The sequence below is a fragment of the Quercus robur genome, chromosome 2 (genome assembly GCF_932294415.1).
Source record: "Quercus robur chromosome 2, dhQueRobu3.1, whole genome shotgun sequence".
Classification (NCBI taxonomy): Eukaryota; Viridiplantae; Streptophyta; class Magnoliopsida; order Fagales; family Fagaceae; genus Quercus; species Quercus robur.
In genome coordinates, this window is record NC_065535.1 from 91,038,291 (window position 1) to 91,058,697 (window position 20,407).

General features: G+C 35.0%; 1 protein-coding gene across 4 annotated transcripts; it reads right to left on the reverse strand.

Moving 5' to 3' along the window:
- Positions 1-6,179: 6,179 nt before the first annotated feature.
- On the reverse strand, positions 6,180-12,783 carry LOC126715771 (uncharacterized). 4 transcript variants are annotated; one of them, XM_050416552.1, is made up of 10 exons: positions 9,718-12,782; positions 9,532-9,636; positions 9,254-9,406; positions 8,451-8,614; positions 8,132-8,279; positions 7,663-7,785; positions 7,451-7,538; positions 6,924-7,106; positions 6,641-6,750; positions 6,180-6,506 (listed from the first exon to the last, which is right to left on the reverse strand). In XM_050416552.1, the coding sequence occupies exons 1-8, from the start codon at positions 12,163-12,165 to the stop codon at positions 6,940-6,942; spliced, it is 3,396 nt and encodes a 1,131-aa protein (XP_050272509.1). In that variant the 5' UTR covers positions 12,166-12,782; the 3' UTR covers positions 6,180-6,506; positions 6,641-6,750; positions 6,924-6,939. The 4 variants fall into 4 exon arrangements, with proteins under 4 accessions (XP_050272509.1, XP_050272508.1, XP_050272510.1 ...); XM_050416551.1 differs by having other exon boundaries at positions 6,641-7,106; XM_050416553.1 differs by lacking the exons at positions 6,180-6,506; positions 6,641-6,750; positions 6,924-7,106; positions 7,451-7,538 and having other exon boundaries at positions 7,756-7,785; positions 8,122-8,279; positions 9,718-12,783.
- Between the last annotated feature and the right edge of the window lie 7,624 nt (positions 12,784-20,407).

Below are 20,407 nucleotides of genomic sequence, written 5' to 3' on the forward strand. Positions count from 1 at the left end.
AGGATTATAAACATATTGTAACTATCTCCACACACACACAAAAAACAAAAAACAAAAAAAAAGACCAAAAAAACCTCAACTACGCCTTTATCAAGATTCTTTTTCCCCATAAACACTCAAATTTATGTTAGAACTATTAATTAGTGTTATTATTATCATCATAATAAAAGCCCTAATACTTGCACCCTTACAGGTTGGCTAGGGCTCATATTAAACAGTAGATGGAAGGCAATATTAAATCTAAGAAAGGTAGAAAGAAACCAAACGGAAAGGCATTGAAAATTCAAACCTTTTAGAGAAGCAACACCCATTGACCTCGGTTTCCTAATTTAATATTTCCTAGAGGTCCTTTTTTTTTATCTCTAAAAAATCAATAGCTAGGACCAATTAGATATACAGAACCGCACCAACATAGAAATAACAAGAGGAAAACCATCAAAATTCAAAAAGCTATCACTCCCACAATTATTATAAATTAATTAGTGTCCTAATCACCAAATGGACTTAAATCTTTTTGAGCAAGGAAAACATGCTTCTGCTTGTCTTGCTCTCAACTCTGGAATCAATGCATTGACAACTTATTTCATATTCAGGAAAATGAAAAAAAAAGTATTCAAAAAACTAATAAAAGGTCATTGCATTTCATCATCATGAAGACCAACCTTAAGACTATTGTATATTGAGCTCGTAAATCTTGATAAGAGAAGATAAGCATGGATTATTCAGTACTGGGGGGCTATATATAAAAATAACATGGAATGATTGTTGCTAACTCTATTGCTCACTCTGATGAAATTTTCTTAATCAATTATACCAGGCTCTATTACTTTTGGACATTGCATATAGATTATATAGAATAATAGATGCCGTAGACACATGTACCAATTGAAATTTTGTTGGGTACTAATCGCCCTGTTAGGTTGACTCACAAGGTTGCCTCCAGTAATATTAAAATTAGTAGTTACTACCTCCATCATTGTACTAAACTCATTCTTAATTCAGTGTCCTAGAGGTCGAACAAAGTATACTCCTTGAAAAATATCTTCAAACTTTAGCTCCAAAGTCCAAACCTCAAGAGAAAATTATTAGTGACGGTAATATATAAAAGAAGATTATAATCTTGCTTTGCTTAAACGGCTTTTCTCCTAAAGGTTCACTCAATCTTCACAGTCAATTCATAAAATTTCATTTTTCTACCTCTCGTGTCTACAGGTTCTAGAATTTCTAATTAATATATTCTACACTAGTCTTGCAATCTTTCTTGGAAGTTCAATATATACTTCATTCAGTGTAACTAAGATCATAACTGGCTAGGGAGTAATTCCTTGATAGATCTTTTTGAACGCATGTGTTGTAGGGAGAGAGCTTAAAAAAATTATTAAAAAAAAAAAAATTCCCAATCATCTTTGAAAATTCTTGAAATAAGTATTACACTCTTCCCAAATGGTGCAAGAAATTACACTCCTTCTTGAGGTTTTTATGAGTATAACAAATAAATTTATACTCTCTCATACCATTATTACTTTCTTAACAAAATATTCTATTTTATAAAAAGATTACTACTCATTTATACAAATCTCAAAAGAAGTGTTACTTCCTCCATAGTTGAGTAATAATATTTTTTTTAAATGGAATATTTGATTAGAAAAGTCACAATGTGAAAGGGTATGTACTTTTCTGTTTTGTTTATATGAAGTTATAAACCTCAAGAAAGAATTTCATTTCTTTTAAAACGTTTAAGGTAAACTTTATTTGTGAAATTATCTCAAGAGTGGTTGAACCGATGAAGCAATTTGTGTAAAAAAAATAAAAAATAAAAAAAAGGTCAACTTAGTTGCTTGTGAGAACTTGATTTCTTTGTTCCTATAAAAAAATGTGTTATCTCTTTATTCGTGTAAAGATTATCCCTCCTCATATTGGATGCAAATGCAAAATTGACCACCGTGTGTAGTAGTAACCAAAAAAAAAAAAATTAAATAACACATCGAATTATGAGAGAGAGATTTTTTTTTTTTTTTGGTAGAAAAGAGATTATTATTGTTCTATAATTCAACCTGGCATTCTTGAATTGATTAAGTCTGTAACAAAAGTTAAGATTGAAGATTGATATAATCTACTAGGAAATGACCCAGAAATTCGCAGGAAGACAACATGCATGTACATATTTCGTCATGGGGATTGACAAATATGCTAACTGTCGACTAACAAAACATTTTGTATATATTTATTGTATTGAATGAGACAGTTTAATGACTAATTGCTTAACTTTAACGACTTTGAGATTAGGAACAAAAATTATGTGTATATATATATATATATATATATATATATAGCTGTTATTATCTCCCATGCACTTCATGTAATATAATGCACAAATACGCTACAAATGGACGCAGTTGCTGAGCTCAAACTGGGTCCGTACCCTCTCCCTCAAGTCATCAACAATTGTCAAACCCTTCATATTATTATGTATAGTACTTATTTTTGATGAATATTGTTACAATTATTCTTTCAATTTGTTAACAAACCCAAAACTTTGAGATTCCAAGAAATTGACCCTACCCTTATCATTATCTTATCTCCTTGAAGCATGAGTTTTTGTTTTACAAAGTTACCTTAATGAATGAAGCTGTCCTCTAAACCCAAGCAAAGGGCATCATTGCCCCATATTATAACAAGAGGAAAAGTAAGGGAAGTTGTTGATAGTGCTAATGCTAATGCACAAGTTACAAGTACTGCCAATGAGTCCAATAATATAAAGGAACAACTCATTATTATCTTATAGTATATGAATGTTAAATTAGAAGAAAGTCTATGAACACAACTTTTGTCACAATCTTGACATAAGTGATTACGAATAACTGAGAAAAAAATAATAGGTTTATATAAAAATGATGATTCACTAATCACAATTGAACCTATCATTAAATTGTAGTAAAGTATATAGTCGTAAAAAAAAAACATTTAGTATGCAGAGGTGGTTGTTCTTTCTTCATGAATGTGTAAGATTTCAATTGGTACATACCAACTTTGACTTTAAAAGAATAAGTCTTTCCCGTGTGTTAGGTATTCCACAGCAACAATTTCTAGTTTCTAGAGGACGTGAGGTTAAAGACGATGGTGTCATAGAATTTGACTCTGGATAATTTTCTATAACTGAGAGAGGAGAGAGGAGACCGGAGAGTCTGAGTTGGTGAAACCCCAGCTATTGCCTGAAGACTCAGAATTGATACTATAATCATGACCAAACCATATAAACCTCAAATTGTACTATTTCGTCGTATAGGAGAAAAAATAAGAATTAAACGGAAAAAGTCAATCATGCACTTGAATATATATATGTGTACTTCCTCAGTGATTTAGTCAAGTTGAGTTAGTAGTTATAGTGGGACCATATATATTCGAGCAGCATAATTGGTACATTCCAACATATAACACAAAACAAATTTTTTTCTTTGTTCTCGAATGTCAGACATTTTCTTTTTTGTTTCATATTGGGTGATGACATTTGACAAACAGTTGCTCTAAATTAAGCAAGTCCTTGGTGGCGAAATTAAAATTTCTAAACCAAGTAAATGTACCATACATGATGTTAAAAATTTTAATTGATTTAATGCTTCATTTTCTTAATGACAACACCACCAGCCCTTTCAACACGCTATAAGAGAAGCTATAAGAGAAATGATGTATATATCTCATATATGAGATATATTTTCCTTTCATACAACTACAATTTTGGTACATTTCAGATTATATGTGATGAGCATAAGAAAATTAAACTTGGAGGGAGACAGGCTTTTTTATTATTATTAAAAATAAAAAAATATAAAAAACTAGGTGAAGGTGGAGAAACAAAACTACAAATTTTAAAAATTGATAACGAGTCTAAAAAGAAATTCAAATATAATTCTTAAATTAACTCCACTAAATACCAATCTTAGGGTGTTTTTTTTTTTTTTTTTTTTTGAAGACGGGAACACTTCCATTTAACAATAAAATCTAGTAAAAGAACTTACAAATGTACTGCTTTACATTGATGATTTCAAAAAAATTTATCTAGCAAAAAAGGAAAAAAAGGAATTTTGAAACATTTTAAGTTAGTTAAATGCTGGATATAAGAAAGGGCCAAATGAGTTGGAATGAAATTAAAATTTATAATAAATTTCTGTAAAGCCTCCTATTTATATCCTCCAATTCCAATAAAATAAAATAAATTCTATGTCCATAATATTTTTATAATACTTTCACAATAAATCTTAAGTGGTAGGTTATTATTGACTGTTATGGATGGACAAAAAAAAAATTTAATTATGAATTTAAATTAAAACCAATAATAACATACCTCCTATGATTTGCTGTAAAAATATTCTAAATGTAACACTTCTCATAAAATAATGGCACATTAGACTTTTGCAAATGGAAAAATAGGGAATTGTATACATAGTCATGATCCTTATTGAAGAATCATTCCTCTATTCTTTTTTTTTAAAGAAAGATGAAGAATCATTCTAACTTCTAATGTACATACTTTTTTTTATATATACCTATTTACCCAATCTTAACTGTTCTTCTATTATTACATAAAATTAAAAAAAATGTTCATCTATTATTATAAGATATATATTAAATAACACAATACCATATATTAACGATTAAAATTAGGTAGGTATGACACGTATGAATAGAAAAATATATATAACATAAAATTATCCTTTGGACTTTCATACTAATAAGTTTAAGAGCACAACCAATTTCACAATAAATTTTATAATGGTTGGAGTGGCAGTTTGTGAATTGTGATTAGTGTGTAGTAAAAGTAATAAGATAGTGATCCATGCAAAAGGGATGCATTGCAAATTAAAATGTGCCACCTCAACAAATTGTGAAAAAAATTGTGAAATTTACTATGTCTATAACATTGTTGTTTTCAAGTACGGGAGGAAGAGATTTTCACATAGGCAGATCCAGGTAACACCACTAAACTACAAGCTTTTGGCCATTCAAAATTTTAGCGTTTTTTTTTTTAAGCAACGTAACCTCACATTCATGGAAGTTGCCAATAGAAACTCCATCCAATGCTCGACTAAGGTCAAAAAGTGAAGGTTGGGCAATTCATTTTTAAGTATTTTGAACTGCTGTCATAGCCTCAACAGAAAATAAAAGCCATCGATTTTAAGAGATATCTTGCCTTTTATTTTAAAAGATGTTACTAAGCTTTTTAACAAGCCAGACCTGTACAATCTTTCCCATTTGAATTACATAGAAGGAAGATCCACAACGACATTTACCTCACGAACTTGGCTATGGTTGTCCCTTTAGACACAGAGGGAAGATCCATAATGACATTTACCTCATGAATTTGGATTTGGTTGTCCCTTTAGAGACACGCGGTGGTGAGCTTAATAGACTAAGGCGCTGTAAACTTGAAGATTCTAAGTTTCATCCACCACACTATCCATTTATAAGATTTTTGAGATGTCTCATGTAGCTAGGAAAAGATTGGAACACCACTTCTTCATATCCAAAAAAACAAAAAATACTTGGGCCTTTGATTCATGAAAAAACATTCTCTCAACCAGACAAAAACAAAAGAATGAGGCTTAATATCCAGTCAGCATGAATAAGATGGATCTCTATTAAATGAGGCTACTCTATCAAAATAAATAAATCTATTACTCTACCGTTGTATTGCTAAAAATGTCCCAATAAAGCCGTTGGGAAAACATGAAAATCATATGGCCAACTCCATAGTCCATTCAAGTGCAGATAGGATTCATAACTCGGTTATTATCCCAATCATTATACAAACTATTTAGTCTCAAATGTCTAGGCACCAAATAAATAAAAATCAGAGCTCAGATTGACAGGTCCAAGTTCCATACATTCACAGCTTTCTTACAGATATTATTAATGTCTGAAACATCTTTATAACATACAAGACTAAACTAAAGGATCCTTCTGCACAGCAGGTGCAGCTTGCTCAAACTATGGAAATGCAAATAATATACACCCACCAGTACCACCCAATTCAAATTTTCCAGTAACCATCATATAGCGTCCGACACCAATAGCCAAACATTCCATCAACTAATGCATGATCTGATTACGATTACCAGGCAACCAAAACTAGTTCACAATGGACAAAGTAAACTGCACCACTACGCTCCAAACAACGGGAATAGAAAAGGCAAGGAGTTCCTTAAAAAAATAATCATATACTATACTCTTTTACATCTCCAATAGCCAAAGTATATTTGGCACATATAGGTATCAAATCTCTAGGTGTAAAATTTCATATAACAAGATAACAACAAAAAGGATAGAGAGAGAGACTTAACCATAACAAGTTAGTTTCCTGTTTCATCAGAGTTACAGCAGTATATGCATCACTATTTTCTAAAGATAAAGCTTATAATACTGCGATTACCATTCATATATATAAACATCCATCCAAAAAGCTGAGTCCAGACTCCAATAATAATAGAACATGTATCAGCAATGCCATCCTGATCACATTAAAAATGATGAGATATGTGAACGTACAGAAGTTGCTTCATCATCACAGACATTGTTGTCAATAGAAGGTAAAAAATAATAATAATAATAATAATTTACATAAAATTTGATGGGAAATACTTACATTTTAATCATGCAGTCCAAGCTCTCCTTGGGGTAAAATGAAATCTTCTGCTGGCAGAACCCATTCTGAGAGCTTAAATTGCACTCTATAAAGAATAAATACCGTTCTCACTGCAGTACTAGAAAAGGTTTGTCAAAAATGAACCAAGGCATAAAATTACACAACTAGCCTGTGTATACTTTAGAAACCAGTAGGGTGCTTTATAGTGCAAAGTCTATGCTTCATTTTATTTTCCTCTTTCTTAAATTCTTGCTCAACATACGAGGCAAGAAGTGAAACCTACTTCTTCAAGATTGGATTTATCTCACATTCATCGCTGCAGCCATATTCCTCAGCTTCTGAGAGATTTCCGAAAACGATGGCCTAGCTGCTGGATCAGAAGCCCAACAACTTTCCATCAGAGACTTCCATTCAGGATCACACCATGTTGGACTTTGTGGGCGCAATGTGTTGTTTACAATTCCACCTGTGAACCAAGAAGAAACACATTGCAACATCATGGTCGAGTTTTGTAGTAAAATTAATAGTGGCCCTACTTAAACAGTGAATATAATATCCAGTTAGAACCCAGAAATATTGCTACTGGTTACAAAATAATTCAAGAAGATAAATTAAAGCCCAAGAATGAATTCCAATAGTTAGTCATCCATTGTAATCCTTTTGAATGCAGGAATATAGATCAAACTCAATCATATTTTTTCGTATTTTTTACACACAAAGGAACCCCTAATTTGTGTGCAAACTAGATCAGGCAAGCAAGGGTAACCAGATTAAATAGTGTACATAGCCTATTAACAATTTGGTACTTACCAATTATGGAAGCGCAATGCAGATCTGCATAAGGCTCATCACCCGTGAGTAACTCCCACATAACAATCCCAAACGAGTAAACATCAATCTACAGCAAAAGAAAATAATAACAATGAAACCAAACAGCAGAAAAGATCTTAAAGAAAGGACATTTAAAAGGAAAAATAAAAAACACTGAAAAATTCACACTTTCACACTTGGGAGTTAATTACCTTCTCTGTCACCATATGGCTTTTCCCACTGAGAAGCTCAGGTGCCATCCAAGGTAAAGTTCCACGGACACCTCCTGACACTAAAGTGTGCTGTTTTACCTTTGATAAGCCCAAATCACCAATCTAAAAAGATAAACACAGAACACATCAGTTTCCAAAATCCAAGCCCCTCTGAAAATTAATTATCACGCTTGACAGTAAAGTTTAAAACAGACTCAGGTGGGCACATGTGAAAAGAGAAAAAAATAACCAAACCATCACAAGTTCATTTCATATCAAGCTTCCGATGTTTCCTAGTTAATAATACTGCATTCACGCAAATTAATTCTGAACTTCAAATATTTCAAAAACAACACTAGTATGAGAAAACAAGAACTATAACAGGAAACACCAAAACAGGATATTGAAAACCATGAGAAACGAACCAATCAAAATGATTTAACCTAAAAATATGTCTACCTCATCATACCTTGCACACAGGACGCTGTGGATCTCTCATATTCACCAACAAATTTTCGCATTTCAAATCAAAATGTACAATGTTCTTTCCATGCAAATACTCCATCCCAAATGCAGCATCCATAGCTATGATGAGTCTCTTACGACGATCAATAGTCCTGTCCAATTACATTATGCCCTGACTCATTCAACTTTCAATGGATTCTTTAAATAAACTTCGAGCAAACAATAAAAAATTTTACATGAAGCATACATTCCAAAACAGAAAATAGTGCTAAAATATTTGAAATCTGAATGAAACACACTGTAAAAAGTAACAGAACAGCTACCTGTCTTTCTTCTGCAAAAACTGTTTTAAAGATCCATTAACCATGAACTCTGTCACAGTTGCTAAAGATCCATCAGGACCATCACGAACAATTCCATAGAAAGAAACAACATTTGGATGATGTAATGAACTCAATATCAAAGCCTCCTTCCAGAAATCCGCAATCTATGACAGGATTACATATCTAGTCACTGTTATAGCCAATTCCACTAACATATGAACAGTCCAATATAAGCACAATGCTTAACCAAGCAAAATAAAAAAATAAGAATGTTTTCTATACTTCCCACAATAGCCTTCATTCATTGTATTTATTACAAAATATATATTTTTGATTTCAATTTATGTCTTAATCATAAATGTGTAAACTCTTACACATAAAATTCATGGCCTATCCTACATTTTCCCCTTCTTTTTGTGTAAACGTGTATCAAAAACCATAATGAAAGTTGAAACAAAATAGAGTAAATTACTTGATACGATGCTTAAAATTAAATTTCTTTTTGTTTCACCTTAAGCAAATTTGTGAGGCTCATTTTATATAAGGGCCACGTTGTTTTTTTCCCATCTTTTTCTTTTAGAAATACATAACAATAGTGTTCTTCCAGCATAATGGGCTGCCTAGATAATCACGGCCTTGACTGCGCTTTGCAATTACCATTAGAACACAAATTATATTTGAAGAGAACACCACAGCATATTACACCAAGTAAATTGCACAATATGACTCAATAGGCTGTTTCCCATAATATGATTCAAGAATGCTAGTCAAACAAACGCAAGAGTGATAGATGTAGACACTACCAAACGTTCCCTTTCAGAAGGTCTCCCCGCAAAACAACTGGCTTTTATTCTCTTTACTGCCACATCAGAACCCTTCCATTTCCCATGATAAACAGCCCCATACGTTCCAGAACCTAATTCCCGGATTTCCTCTAGATCATCATTCTTTATTGACTGTCAAAGAGATGCAGTATGTTAGAAACAAGGGCATGAAAAGGGGATAGTTATGATAGTGATATGAAATCTAAATGCTTCATTTAACACATGCAAATAATGTGAATAAGACAGCAAGCAGTAACCTGTAATCCCCTGTCAAGAGCTTCTGCCTCCGCTTTTGTTGGCTCGATCTTGGAGGTATCCACATTGTCATTATCAAAATCCAACTCTTGATCCCCATGAGCATTCTATCAAATTAACAGGACATCAGAAGAGAATAAATAATTATACAACAATCTCTCTATAAAGAAAATTTACTTGTTTCTTACCGCTGATTCTATTTCATTTCCAGTTGCTTCTTTAAGGTCAGCACATTCTTCGACTTTCACTTTGACCTCTTCAGCTTCTTCTAATGCTGCCCTCTTCACAGAAGCAATCAACTCAGGTAAGAAATTCAAATGTCCAGCTGAAAGCTTTGAATCTTCAGGAGGTGCAGAAATGACTTTTTCACCCAGTTTCGCACCACTCTCTTCTGCAGGCTTCAAGCAGACTGAATTGGTAGAACCGAGAGAAGTCTCCGGACAGTTGTTATTATCAATTTTCATTTGCTCTAGATGAGAAATATTCTGCAATACAGAGTTCTCAACTTTTTCTACTTGATTTGCCTCTTTTTCTTCTCCAATTATACTTTTCCCATCCAACCTTGCCACTTTAGTGATACTGGTATCCATTCTTGAATCAGGATTGTAACCAGGAGCTACTGAAGAAACCACTTTATCATGAATCAAAGTTGAAGATGAATCTGATGGTGGCACAGGTCCCAAGGGGGTGGCAAAGTTGACCATCTCAGGCTGGGGTCGAGATGAATGGAGACTTTCCTTACTGAATGAGTTTGGGTTCAATTTTAAAGCATGGCTATAAGAATATTCTGGCATGGCTGACCCATCAAAACCCAATATTTTTTGTGAGGACTCTACCCGAGGAATATGGTTGTCCACGCAAACACAGAATCTTGGACTACCCTCCGGCCTGACAAATCCTGGATTAGCTGTACCATTCACTTGCTGAGGTGCACTGGATGCTTCATAAGGGGCAGCAACATGCTGCGAATTAGTTCTCCATAAGGCATGTCCAGGTACATTTCCATGTGACACAGGGTAAAGATTATCTACTCCATAAGCATAAGGCAAATTTCCATACCGGATCCCACTTTCTTCATGAGGAGGTATGTGCATGTGGGGTACAGCAGCCACAGCTTGGTCATGCAATACATCATTCCCCATTTCAGGTCCAGCTCGGTGATAAGCATAATTTGATGGAGGAGGATGTCCATCAGCTAAATTACCATGACCCATAGGGAAATTCATGCCTGCTCCATCACCAATGTAGTGATCATTCACTCTTGGAGCTCCAGATGCATGTACTCTGACTTCATCAACCCGAGCATTCAAATTGTTCTGCAGAATCCATCCTCTCTCATGATTTTGAGCTTCATTATAAACAGATCGAAGATCATGATTCTGCTCACTAGGGTAAATCCCATGGTGCGACTTGGCATCTGTATTCAGCATGAAAGTCTCTCTATTTGGGGGACACTCAGCACATGGATTAGAGACCTGGAGAAGCCCATGCTCCAAATGCGGTTGATTTCTTTGGAAAGCCATCCGGCAATTCTCACAAACACTGTTCCCTTCAACGACATTGGGGCCATGAAAAATGTTACCAGGAAAACCAGACTTATCACCTGATATAGCTCCACTTGGCACCCACATAACATTTTCAGAATATTGTGGCTGGTGTTCATACGTGGGCTGGTGACTCACTTGCTGCCGAGAATATTCTTCTGGCATTCTATCTAAGCCTTTTTCTGTTAAATCAGACAATGGCATACGGTAACGTGCAGAAGAAGGGGAAGATGGATACTCTGCCAATTGTCTTGGATCATGGTGCCCAGGATGCCTAGGAGAATAGTATGCAGGGCTCCATGGAGCTTCCATTTCGGTATACCTCTGAGGCTGGTGTGGTGCAGATCCCATATGAGGAATCGTGAGGTGACGCAAGTTAAACTGTAGCATTGATAACTCAGAAGCCCTTTGGCTATGAAGGCCACCCTCCACACCTACCGGGTTAAAGTACTGCTCCCCAACATGTATATCCTCAACTGGACCAATCCTAGGGGAATCAGGTTGCTGCTGCTTCCTAAACTCAGAACCATCATTCATATTATTCAAAGCATCCACATACCTCCTCTCAGTCTCCCTATCATCCCCACCATCAACATAGTGGGGCGAAACCTCTTGTTCGGGATGTGAAAACAGAAAAATCCTAAGCCTAGTGAACCCATCACCCGAACCCAACTTATCATACTCTTCCATCATGTTAATCACATCATCATCATTTACAACCGATACAAGAGCATCAAGATCCTCATCGGGCTGCTGGTATTTCAATACCGCCGCCCCATCATAAAGCTCCCTCATTTTACCCATCAACTCCTCAAAACTAATATCTCTCGCCACGCAAACAATTCGGGTCTCCCCGCCCACATACCGGAGCTTCCCGTCTTGGGGACGGGGCAATATACTCCCCAAAAAACTACACAAAAATTTAACTCGCGTGGTTTCATCATTCGAACAAGGGGTTGAAGAACCCATGGCTGATGTTGGGCTATCCATCATCAAATATACAGATTGATAAGGTTGTTGTTGCTGATATGTTATAGGATTCTCAGACTCAGACTCAAACTGGCTCTTATATACAATCCCTTTATTACACATAGAGTATTTGTCACATCATATAGCTTAAAAAGCCAAATTTCACTAACCCAAATTGATAAAAATTCCCCATTGTTAAAAGCTCAGAAACCATCACATTTCCCAACAACCATGGCTACAAATTGAAGAAAATCACAATAAAAACCAAAACTTTATCAAAACAACAATGAACCTCACCAGCCCAGATTGTGAAAACAGATCCAACGTCCAAAACGAATACCCAGTTAGACTGATTAATCCAAAAGGCAGAGAAACAAACTGATGGGTACCTGAATTGGCGAATATGAAAAGGACTCAAAGAGAAGCTGAGGAGGGAATCTTCTGAAAGAAAAAAAAAAAAAAACAATTATAGAATATGGAGGAAGAGTTTATCAGAAGCTGTGGGGGCTTTTATTGAAAGCTGTGCAGTGAGCTAGTGATCTAGCAGAGAGAGAGAGAGAGAGAATGAGTAGGTTAGGGATATGTGGTGAAGATGAAGGGTGCTGATGGTGATTAGGAATGGAGGTGGTGAAGAAGGACCGCCATAGGCAATGGGGGCAAGAGAGAGAGAAAGAGAGAAAGAGAGATGCGATGCCCGAGTGCCAGGTAGTGTCCCACGTGGCACTACCTGGTTTCTGGGTTCTCTTGGCATCTATTTATCTCCTCCAGAGGATATGCTCTCCCTTCACTTTCTCTCCGACGCTCTTCCCTTGCACGTGTGTGCACACACACACAAGATAACACTTGACTCCATGGTACACTCTTATTCTTGGATATTTTAGAGTGCACATGAATCTCACTAATTAAATTTAGTGTAGATTTTATCAAAAAAAAAAAATTAGTGTGGATTCTAATGTAGATGTGAGAAAATCAAATATTGTTACTGTGGAGTCCAATAATTTGTGGCCCTAGCCCATTTTTGCATTGGGGCCCAAGGCTCGAGCCGAGGAAAAGTATAGCCGAGGATAGGTAATAAAAGTCCAAATAGTCTTGAGACACAGCCGAGGATGATTCTGTCCTTGGCATATTCGAGGTCCCCCTGGAAGGAAGGGCAAAAAAAATATAGGAACAGTTCGGGAAAAAATCTAAAATATCTATGTCAATAAAGAAGGAAACGCTGGATAGTATAACGACCAAGGACAAAGGAAAAGCTGCCCTTACTGCCATTCAATACTCTGCCCCTGACAGAACCATACTCTTCAGCTTTTACAACTACCCCCAACCACTTTGGGTATGGGCTGATGGGACAAATATCAGTCCTGGAAAGTCGATCCTACACGTGGACGAAGGATAAGGAACATAGGCTAATATAAAAAGAGGGACAAGTAATCCGGAGAAAGGGACTGGGGAAAAATGGCCAAAAACCAGAGCCTCCCAGCCCGCCTCCAGGAGAAAGATTCCTAGAGCGAACACGATTTAATTATGTATGAACACCATAAAAAAACCACCATCTGATGATCAAGGCCTAATCTTTCAAACCCACGCTCTATAAATGATATTGTTTGGGCCTTTTTACGTGCGAACCCAATATTATTATGAGTCGTTACGAATTGTGTCCTTACAATTAGCGCCATCTGTGGGAAGGCTTGTGTCTTGGCACAGATGAAGGGTTAATACAATCCTTCACATCATTTTCAGCAGCTGGATGTAGTGTTCTAGCGTAAAGTTCCACTAGGGGCTATGTTTCTTCACTAGGGGCTGCGCTTCGTAGAGTCAGCAGCACGGATGGTTCTAGGGGCTTGGCCGAGAAGCTAACCCCCCAAAACCAAGGTCCCACGCCACAATCGAGGGGTTAATTCCCCCAACTACTTAAATATCAAGTTTTTGACAGAACTAAGGTATTGCATGGTCCTCGGACTCAAACCTATGGGGAAACCAACTACTTAAAAATCAAGTTTTGGACAGAATCAATGTATTGCATGGTCCTTGAACTCAAACCTTTGGGGAAACCAACTACTTAAATATCAAGTTTTGGACAGAACCAAGGTATTGCATGGTCCTCAGATTCAAACCTATGGGGAAACCAATTACTTAAATATCAAGTTTTGGACAGAACCAAGGTATTGCATGGTCCTCGGACTCAAACCTATGGGGAAACCAACTACTTAAATATCAAGTTTTGGACAGAACCAAGATATTGCATGGTCCTCGGACTCAAACCTATGGGGAAACCAACTACTTAAAAATCAAGTTTTGGACAGAATTAAGGTATTGCATGGTCTTCGGACTCAAACCTATGGGGAAACCAACTACTAAAATATCAAATTTTGGCCAGAGTCAAGGTATTACATGGTCCTCAAGACTCAAACCTATGGAAATGTCAGCTACTTAAGAAGAATTCTAAGTCGCTTAGTCCTCAGACCAAATACCAGAAAATGTTAAGGCTATGAAAGTTATTAGGAAGATGGCGAAACGCCTTATTACTCAGCAACCTACAGGGGTTGTACATTTTTGGGTTATATATCCTCGGATGATTACTTCCTATATGGCATCGAGCATTCAGCCATCACCTCGTTCAAGTTTGGGGTATACAACCCATTTTCAGGTCAGTCTTATTATACACGATACCTCTAATAAGTTCATAATAACATCTTTTTTCTTAGTAAGGGATTTTGGCCCTAAGTATTGTTTCTCAGGTCGGCGTCATTATGCCAGACAGCTCTAATAAGCTCATCATAATATCTTTTTCTTTTCTTCTTAGTGAGGATTTTTGCCCAAAGTATCATTTGTTCAAATCGGCATTATTATGCCGGATAGTTTCAATAAGCACAGAGCAAGGTCTTTTTATTAACTGGGATCTCGACCCTAAGCATCGTTCATAGTATAAAAATAAAAAAGAAGTCACAGGATAGTATGTCTATTCATGGCATAACCATTTCAAAAAGAAGAGATAGAATATACGAAATAAAGTAATGACGACTTTTATTAATATAAAGAGGTATTACAGCGTACAATGAATGGCTTAAACAAGCCTATATAGAAAACGAGTTACAAAAGCAATAAAAAACAAAACAAACAAACAACCAAAAATCTTTTTAAGCTCTGCTCCCAAGTCTTTCCAAATTCTACCCCAGTGGCACCCATATTGAGAGGAGGACCTTCCTTAGTGGAGGAGGAGAAGAAGAGGAAGAAGGAAAAGCACCAGGATGGATCTGATGATGGGAAAGAAGAAGAAGGGGAGGCAAAAGGAGGTACCAGTGAAGGAAGAGAGGAAGAAGCAGGGACACTTTGTCCCCGCGTCAGTCCTGACTCCTAACACGCTAGTGCCATGTTAGCTATGCTCATAAGAGAGCGGTTAGTACTGATAATGGGTGACCCTAGCTCAGTCTCGCCAAAAGTTTGACGCGATGAGCCCCTGCTTCGGATTTTAGCTGAAGGGAGGATGAGAGGTCTCTTGAGTCTCTGCCATCCTTGTCCTGATCGAGCCATCTTAAGTTTCGGAGGAACAGAACGCTTCTGAAAAGGATATGATCTTTTCATCCCTACTTCTACTTCAAATGTATCACACTATAAACTGTGACTGTGCTGTTAGGAAGACTTAGAACACAGCTTGAGGGTTGAGGCTTTAGGAAGGTTAAAGAGTCTTTATGTGAAGGGAATACCCTCTCGTTTGGCTTCTTATATGGAAGGTGAATTCAGTGACATTTAATCTGTACATATATCCAAGAAGGTATGCGAGTAAGGTAGCGTCTGTTCAGCTCCCCAATGTCATCTATAACTGTCAGAATTGATTGGCCTCATAAAGGCAATTTATTAAAGACGCGCCTCGTTCACTGAAACGACGGGAACGCGCCGTGTGTAAATCTAGAAGAATGTCTCGTAGCCCGACACATTTCCTAAGCAGATGAAGAGACACCAACATTAATGAAGGATAGAGCTGAACGAACCAAAGGCTTGGCATCACCAAAACCCTCCTCTCCGACCAAAAGGTCGGACAGCAGGATTTTGAGGGGCTATTATGGGGACCAATATATTGTGGCCCTGGCCCATTTTTGCATTGGGGCCAAGGCTCGAGCCGAGGAAGAGTATAGCCGAGGATAGGTAATAAAAGTCCAAATAGTCTTGAGACACAACCGAGGATGATTCTGTCCTCGGCATATTCGAGATCCCCCTGGAAGGAAAGGCAAAAAAGATATAGGAACAGTTCGGGAAAAAATCTAAAATATCTATGTCAATAAAGAAGGAGACGCTGGATAGTATAACGACCAATGACAAAGGGAAAGCTGCCCTTACTGTCATTCAATACTCTGCACCTGACAGAACCATACTCTTCAGCTTTTACAACCACCCCCAACCACTTTGAGTATGGGCTGATGGGACAAATATCAGTCCTGGAAAGTCGATCCTACACGTGGACGAAGGATAAGGAACATAGGCTAATATAAAAAGAGGGACAAGTAATCCGGAGAAAGGGGCTGGGGAAAAATGGCCAAAAACCAGAACCTCCCAGCCCGCCTCCAGGAGAAAGACTCCTAGAGCGAACACGATTTAATTATGTATGAACACCACAAAAAAACCACCATTTGATGATTAAGGCCTAACCTTTCAAACCCACGCTCTATAAATGATATTGTTTGGGCCTTTTTACGTGCGAACCCAATATTATTATGGGTCATTACGAATTGTGTCCTTACAGTTACCATATTTTAAGAGTATCTAATTTTTTTTTTAAGCCTCAATCCTTGTTCCCACCCCACCTCTACAATAACTTGTATTTGTAGAATGACAATCATACCAAAGATAAATTATATTGTCTTCAGGAATGCGTAATAGCTAATTTTACTTGTAAAGTGACAATAACACTAAAGATAAATCATACTATCTTTAGGGCTGTGCTATGGTGAATTTTGGAAAATTAATTATCATGTATATTTCATGTTTTTTATTTTTTTTAGAAGAATGTATATTTCATGTATATGAATCTTACATATATCTTATATATTCCACCGCAAATACGAGAAAATCAAATATGACGTTACCATATTTCAAGAGTATCTAATATTTTTCCACTTTGAGAGTATCTAATATTTGGATCTTGGAAATTATTATTGTTATTTTTTATTTGAAAAATTAAATTTCAGCTCTTACTCCTTACCTTTACACGAACTTGTATTTGTGAAGTAACTGTCAAATAATTGATTGCATTTTATTTTCTTTTATCCTTCTCCATCTCTATTTTTTTCAAAAATATAAAAGGAAATGTTAATCATTACTGAATAATAAGTGGCAATGACAATAGATTTTGACAAGTCATGATGAGTTAGCCTTGTATTGATTTTTTTTTTTTTTTGATTTTTTCAGATGATTTTTTCTCTTGTTGACTATTTTGTTTATTCATTTTTGTTATATATATATATATATATATATATATATATAAATTAAGAGATTAGTGAATGAATGAGACTTATAAGTGTTCCAAAATCATCTCAAAGAGTCAAAATGAGTATTCTAAACTCCAAATATGATGTGATCACGAATGTCTTCTTGTTACTATTGTCCAATTTGGCGAGTTGGTACCTTTCTAGAAATTAAATACTTGGGAGAGCAAGGGGTGTGGTATTTGAGCTGTTGAGATTGCATTTTATATATATATATATATATATATATATATATATATATATCATTATGTTGGTATTTCTAACTATTTCAATGGGAAATAAAATGAATGTCTTTCCTATTAATGATAATTTATGTTTTTTTTTTCACTGTAAAATATTTTTAGAAAAACATTTTCACCATTAATTTTATCGTGTTTGTTGTATTATAAAATTTGGTCAAATTTGAAATTGTTTTCCATTAACCATAAAGTCTTTTATAAAACATTTTACCAACAAAATTTTGGTAAAATATTTTACAAAAACATACATTAACTCTTCCTATTAATGATAATTTATGCTTTTTTTTGTTTCACTATAAAATATTTTTAGAAAAACATTTTCAGCATTAATTTTATTGTGTTTGTTGTATTATAAAATTTGGTCAAATTTGAAATTGTTTTCCGTTAACCATAAAATCTTTTATAAAACATTTTACCAACAAAATTTTGGTAAAATATTTTACAAAAACATACCTTAACTCTTTTTTCTCCCTCCCCCAATATGGTGGCTGGGTCATTGGTCTTATTGTCGGAATTGCTGGTCCAGTAAGTTGGGCCATTAGTTTTGGTAGTTTATGCTTAAAAAATTTTATGTCACACAAAACACTTGAAAATAAATATATATATATATATATATTAGAAAATTTGAAAGTATTTTAATGTGAAATGTTTTCAAATATTAAATATTTTTGAAAAAACATTTTTCAACGAAAAAAATAAAACCTTAAAGTGAAAATAAGGAGAACAAGGGACTGATTTGGTATACTACTAAATTAATTCCAAAAGAAAGTTTGATTGCGACTCAACATTTTACTTCAGCCATCCATGGAGGGATCCAACCAACAACTAGGACTGGGGTTAGGACAACATTACATGTCATGTTTGATTGGTGATGAGAATGGAAAGATCTATTGACCTCTTCCCCTTCTAACTTTACTAGGTTCACCGTTTTCTAACTGTGGGCAGCATTATTACAAGCCAATCACACATGATCACATAGCAGCAACAACGAATAAATTGCTTTTTAGATTTGTCTTCATTATGATTTTTTTTTTTGGTTAAAGTCTTCATTATGATTTAAAAGATAGATCTAGTGCTATGATTATTTTAATCTATTGAAATAATATAACTAGTGAAGAGAATCGAAACGAAGAGGCCCAGGCCCCATATGATTTTTGCAAAAAGAGGCCCATATGATTTTTGCCTGAACCTTTTTTTTTTTTTTTGAGAAACGATTTTTGCCTGAACCTAGATAGTGACTGATGGTGCATTCCACAAATGTATGAAAGAATCACTAGAACTAGGAATCCACATTAATTGGTCATTTACTAGGCCGACATGACAATTGTATGTTGAGGATATACTGGGTTATTTGAGAGTTGAAGGGTTGGAGGCTGGAGCAGTTTACTTCCATCTCGGTGCATAATCTATATATATATATATATATATATATATATATATATTAGATTTAATTTGTTGTATAATTTTGCATCAGATGTTCTATCTAAGCTTTTTAAATTTTTGTTCTAGGTGAGTTAATATTGTGTAAAAATCAAAGAGTCTAATATAAATAAATCATTAAAAAACCTAATTAAAAAAAAGAAGAAAAAAGAGTAAACTCATGTGTATATATAAAAATAAATAAATAAACTAAAAAAATAAAGAGAGAGAGAGAGTAAAACTCATCTATGACTTAAAAAAAGTTTAACTTTTATACCAGGTATAATTTGAACCTCATATATGTGTGTAATTGTATATATTTTTAATTGTACCGTACATATACACAGGTTATACACTAGTTTTATGATAAAAGAATGAGCTACAATTATAGACCTTTTAATAACACATTCAAGGCCTTAGGGATTCATGGATCATCTTATATAGCAATTCTCCTCCCATTAAAAGTCCAATTGTTGTCAAATTTTATGTCATGTGTCCTATCTAAGTTTTTAAAAAAATTTATTCTAGGTGAGTTAATGCTGCGCAAAAGACGAAGAGTTTAATATAAATAAATCATTAAAAAAACACAATAAACAAAAAAGAAGAAAAAAGAGCAATCTCATGTGTATATAAAAAAATAAAAAAATAAAAAATAAAAAACAGAAAGAGAGAAAGAGAGAGTAAAACTCATCTATAACTTAAAAAAATGTATAACTCTTATAACATGTATAATTTGAACCCATATATGTGTGTAATTGTAATAGTTTTTAATTATACCATGCATATGTGCGGGTTATATACTAGTTTTATGATAAAAAGAATGAGCTACAATTATAAGCCTTTGAACAACACATTCGAAGCCTTAGGGACTCATGGATCATCTTATATAGCAATTCTCCTCCCATTAAAAGCGTACGAGAAGAAATTTGAACTCTAGACATTTCTATTGAAAATGTCCAAACATCATTTGAACTATAAGGTTTTTAGCTATTTTAAAATGAAATTATTTTCTAAAATTGTCAATCAAAGTTTAAAAGTTGTAAAGTGTTTCTTTTAATATTTTTCATAAATTTTGGCTTTAATATATTTAGAAACATATAAGATTCTGTGGGGCCAGAGAATTTGTGATCCCGGCCCACTCTCCATTAGGGCCCAAGGCCCACGCCGAGGAGAGGTGTTGCCGAGGACATGCAACGAAAGTCCAAATAGCTTAGAGATATAGCCGAGGAC